The 5,624-nt window shown below is 46.9% G+C and overlaps 1 protein-coding gene across 1 annotated transcript; it reads left to right on the top strand.

Annotated features, from left to right (window-relative positions):
* Positions 1 to 759: 759 nt before the first annotated feature.
* Positions 760 to 5,391, top strand: LOC135384961 (putative nuclease HARBI1). The gene is made up of 6 exons (XM_064614142.1): positions 760 to 943; positions 1,038 to 1,305; positions 2,819 to 2,937; positions 4,852 to 5,061; positions 5,123 to 5,235; positions 5,299 to 5,391. Exons 1-6 carry the CDS (start codon positions 760 to 762, stop codon positions 5,389 to 5,391), a joined length of 987 nt encoding a protein of 328 aa, XP_064470212.1.
* The last annotated feature ends 233 nt before the right edge of the window (positions 5,392 to 5,624 follow it).

Raw genomic sequence — 5,624 nt, 5'->3', positions numbered from 1 at the left:
TGCCCCGCAAGCCATACCGAACGAATATCATGTCGCCTACTTTCAGCTTCGGCAGTACGTTGTTGTGACGTCGGTCAAAGTTTCTCTTCATGCATCGCCTGTATTCTGTCCTCTTCTCAGTTGTCAGTGGACGTTCTACCTGTTGGATCTTGTCCGCAATTCCCAACTCCTGGTCGGCCTGGAGCGTCGGCGCAGTTCGGTAGACCGCGTAGTGGGGACTGCAACCTCACGCTGCGGTGTGTGACGTGTTATGGTGGTGCACTGCTGCTTCTAAAGCACCCTTCCAACCTCCTCGATGACCAGGGTAGACGGCCATGTAGAACTTAATGTCTCGTATCGCCCATTCAGCCAACCCATTTCCTTCGGGATGGTACGGTGTCGTCGTGCGCAGGACTATGCCCCTTTGCGCTGCCCAAACTATCAACTTTCTGCTACGGAACGCAGGTCTGTTGTCCGATGTCAGAACTTCAGTATTTCTGACGCTTCGGTAAACTAATTACCGACTGGGCGTCCTCCTTCCCGGCGCGGGCCGCAACCATCCTTGGGCGCGTTCCCAGCCACGTCGTAGGTGCGCGAGCTCGCTATTGTTTCACCCATTCCCATAGGGGAATTCCCATTCCCGGGTCACGTGACAGGCTTCGCGACGGAGCACTAAAGAGCCGTTCCCTGCTACCCCGGAGGCGGCTCGTGCATCACGTGACCGTAGCCCTTGTGAGCGGAGGTAGGTCGACCCAAACCTCTTCGGGATTCGCGATCAAAATGGCGGATCTGTTCGTAATTTTTGACGAGGAGGGCATCGCCGATCGCGACTCGGAACGCACATATCGCACTTACAGCGATGCTTTCGCTACGATGTCAGAGGACAACTTCATTGCGACCGTCCGCTTGTCTAAGGACGCTGCTAGAGAGGTCTGCGAAGCTGTCAAGGGGGATCTAGAGTGGCGTAAGTATAACTATAGAAACTCGTACAGTGCACTTGCTAACTGCATTTGTGCACCAATGCAGAAGTTCCATTTTTAAACAACGGCACATTTCAGCTCAGCAGTGGCGTCGTACAACCCTCAGCGTCGAGCAGAGAGTTTTGATGGCGCTACGGTTCTACGCCACTGGGGCATTCCTCGGCAACATTGCGAGGGAAGAGAGCTTCGTTTGCAGTAAGCATGCACTATCCGAGGCTCTCCACGTAGTGAGCCTAGTCATCACAATGAACCTTGCGCAAGTATCTCCGGTTCCCCTCGACTCCAGTGGAAAAGCTGGAAGTAAAGCGCGGGTTCTACGAGTTGGCTGGGTTTCGTGGGTGCCTAGGTAAGCAATCCCTGTTTTCCATAAACAACATAGGAATGCCTCTCACGATGCATGCAAGAATCATGATGAATAACACGTCTCCTCCGTTTCACTTTTTTTGCCTAAATGCAATGTGTAACAAAAAGTCACTATACAAAAACACAAACTGGATATAACATGAAATAGTAATTGTGATTAGCTTCAGCATTCGTGATCATGCAACTCCCTGCTACAAAATGAATGATTATCCCCTAAAAGTCGTGTCAGAGGGGAACATCCTCATTATTTGAGTGTATATTTTTCGCATGTGCAATTGATGGTACCCAAGTGGCAATACAGCAACCGAGCCTTGCTGATCCACGCTTCGTGGATGGAAACTACTATTGCCATAAGGGGTACCATTCCATCAACGTCTTAGCGGTGAGCAATTCTCGTACTTTTTTGGCATTTATTTCTGCACAAATATTTCCAGAGTTCGAGGTAACTCGGTACTGTAACTAAGTTCCTTTTTTGGTAACTTGTAACGTAACTCGGTACTTTTGCGCCATGGTAACTTTCAGAGGAACCCGTTCCTTTTTTGGTAACTTTGCCAACGTAACTTAAGTTCAACATTACTTTTAACTCGCTTTTTACTCACGTCCATACATTTTCTTACTTTCTCTCCGGTTCCTTCATGGCATATTTTGCCATAAAACGTAATATTCAATGAGTGACAGTATTTTGTTCAGGAAGTAAGAACCGCTGCCATTGAAATACAGCTGAACCATTGTGCGCCCACAGGGGGTAAGATGCAAAGTGTTCGAATAGACCTTTACCAGAGAAACGTCATCATGACATTGGTAGACAGACTGAAACCGAAACAAAGCGGAAGGACGGCTGGGTTCCACGAACGGGCACTTGTTCGCTGTCTCCCATTGAAAGAAAAATGGGACCGAGAGTCTCGTCCATTCAAGGGATCATGTCGTGATCCCCTCAAGACTGTGGCTTTCGGGCGCGACCTTGTTCACCTAGCTTCGAGCGTAGTTCAATTCAACCAAATTTTTGCGCTATCGAACACTATGATGTCATTTATTTACAAACAGGGAGAGGTCTATTGTTGGGCATAAAGGAAAACGATCTAAGCGTGTTGCACTCCTCCGCAGGCAACTCAAGGTCTAACTCAACTGCTCGTGCACCTCACCTGCGTAATGCCATTTTGTGTCCTAAGTAACTTGGAAGTAGAAGTACCTTGTTCTTTTTGTTAAGTAACTCCGGAACTGCGAGTAAGATTTCATGCTGAAGAACTTCGTTGTTAACATAGTTACACTTGACCTGTAACGAGTTCTTTTTGACGGGTAACCTCTCAATCTATGAATATTTCATTTCAATTTTCTACCACAAAGTAAAAAAATCAATTAGGCAACTGTGTTTCCAGAACCATTGTATTTCCAATGCCCCTATGTACATTCTTTTGCTTGTTTGTTGCCTTTTATGCATACAGAGGATGTTCACGCTGTAACATTGTACATCTTTCTAAGATCTGTGATGCAACCAGGCGCATTCTGTTCGTGAATGCCAGATACCCGGGATCGTGCCATGATGCCTCTGTATGGGCAGCGTCCCAGCTCTGTCGAGAAGCTCCCACAATATTTGAAGATGGAGAGTGGCTAATTGGTGAGATTTTTTTGTTAGTCTGTACATTTCCTGATTTTCTTCATTTGGTTACTGATCTGGGTTGCTTTTTTTACCATGGCCCATTTTCATGTAACCCTTCCCCCCCACCACACACACTGCAAGTTGTGTCAACATCCCCACACATGTACTTCAGTGTTCCTGAGACGCTGCCTAGATTTTATTACCTGCCAACACCTGAGTCGCGGGTTCAAAATGAAGCTTGCAGGCCGAATCCTACCTCGTGAGAGAAATGTATATAAAAGGCACACCTTTGTGACGTCCTGATAGCTATTGGAGTTCATGACTGCATCATCATATAGCTAGAGGGCATGTGTTATGCTTTTGTTGGTTATTCAGGGATCTGCTCAACAGATTTCTCCATATGACATTTACATATACAGGGTGTTCAAAATTAAGATTTCACGAGCGCTACGCAAACACAGCGATGACAGGAAACCGGATGATAACTTTATGCTACTTGTGTAAGAAACAGGAGCTGCTAATTATGTAGCACCTGTTTCTTACTCAAGGAACAGAAAAAATAGCACCAGTTTTCTTTTGTTCGCCTATTTATAAAGTGCTAGTGAAAGCTTAATTTTGAATACCCTGTATGTCAGAGTGTGTCAAGTTGTCATTTCAGACTATCCGTGGATATAGATTGTTTATTTTGTCTGATACAGCCAACATAAAAGTAGATGAGGCAATTAAACTTAGCTTAGAATGATGAACAAAATACAAGCCTCACAATGCCCCTTTGCATGCTTTGATGTAAAGGCTCATTCACACATGCGTTTCAAAAAGCGGCGCCGCCTCAGCGTTCGCGGCGCCGCCGAGAGGGGCCTGTCGCACATAGCCGAGCCGCCATCCTGAAAACGCGCTTCGTTCTTGTTGCTACGTCAAGATTGTACCGACACTTCCAGCTCTCTTCCTCAAAATTTACATTGTGAAGCATGTTCTCCATTTTATAATTATCGTGAAGCATTTCTACTGGAATCATCAATCGTTGGAACGACAAACGCGACACAATAGCAGAGAAAGAACGGCAGAAAAAGCGAGACACATGTTTACCTACCGACGACCAAAACACGGTCACACACAAGTCGTATTTATTTTCGTCGATTCCGTTGTTTGCGCAAATTCTGAGCTCATCGTTGACAGCTCAGACACCAAACAGCTATTGCTGGCAAGGAATTTACTCACGCGGTAGCACCAAACACATACACATGCACAAATGACAAAAGATCCCAGCGCGGTATCGGGAGGCCCGCCATTGCCCGCCGGCGCCAAAAGGAAGCCACCTGACCCCTCCGAGCGCTCCGATTGGCTGGATGAAAAGCGTTCGCGTTTCTGCCCTCCGAAGCTGCAGCACGGAGCGGTTCTCGAAAAGCGGCTGGAAACGCTCCGCGGCTCGCGTTTCGCGGCGCCGCGAACGCGAAACGCGTTCAAAAAACGCATGTGTGAATCCAGCTTAAGAGAGAACGTATTGAGGGTGAGTGTTTGTGTTTCCCAGCATCGCTTTGCACGTTGAAGGAAGGATGGCTAGCATGGTGTAGCTGCTAGCTCCTCTGGCCAGAAATTGAAGGATGTGGAATGGGACCCACTACTGGTGCCTTATTCCTTCAGCGGCGAACTGAAGAAATAGAACAAAACGGAAACGTAGATTACACTGACGCGACCAGCTGCTCCCTGACGCTTGATGAGTGCAAGCATGCAGTGACTTGAAAGATTATTTCAGCACGTATGTTCGAATATTCGTTTGATACAGCCATTCTCAGTACGATCAAACTAAAAAGGAAGTCTCTTACGTCTCATAACATGTTTGAGTGACCTGCTTTGCACTACGTGCTATGATCACGATTGGGCATGCAACCTACATCTGCAGAATAACGGATGAGAGTTTTTAATTATCTACAGGAGACAGCGCCCACTCCTTGCAGCCATGGCTGATGACGCCTGTCCGAACGTCAACGACACAGGAAGAAATTGACTACAATGACGCACACAGTCGAACACGTGTGCGCATTGAGCACTGTTTCGGCATGCTGAAGATGCGGTTCCGGTGCCTTCAGAGGTACCGCACCTTACACTTTGCTCCAGAGCGGTCGTTCAACATCATAAACGCTTGTGTGGTGTTGCACAACATGCATGTGTATACCGTACAACGCACCTCAGCTACCTGATGCAGGTTACGCAGAAAGTGGACCTGATGATGACATGACAGAAGAGGCAAGCGTTGCGGGGGCAGACGATGCAGAGGACAATGACAGTGCTGTTGCCACAAGCAGTCGTGCAACCCAGGTTAGAAGTCGCCTTATAGCACGGTGCTTTAGGCGACATCTTTAACTACCAAACTGACTCCAGTGGTTGTGGAACTTGGTCACCAGTGGCTATAAAACTGTGCCTTTGACTTCTGCTCTACAACAGGGGCCTCAAACACCTGAGCAAGCTGTGTGACTGATTTTAAATTCCTTTTTCAAAGACTATTTTGTGAAGAAAGTGCACAATACAGTTTGTAAATAGCAGGTAATTTGGATTCTCCTGACAATTGTATTTGTTTCTGAGGGACTACACATTTTTGTTGCATTGTTTTTCACCTTTTCAGTACTGGGTTTGGAAAGGCATTTGATTTATTCCCTTGTGTGTCATGTTGGGTTTTTCAGTAACACACACCATGATGGCTCCACATT

This window comes from Ornithodoros turicata, chromosome 1, assembly GCF_037126465.1.
Source record: "Ornithodoros turicata isolate Travis chromosome 1, ASM3712646v1, whole genome shotgun sequence".
In the NCBI taxonomy this organism is placed as follows: Eukaryota; Metazoa; Arthropoda; class Arachnida; order Ixodida; family Argasidae; genus Ornithodoros; species Ornithodoros turicata.
This window is presented reverse-complemented; position numbering and strand designations above follow the sequence as displayed.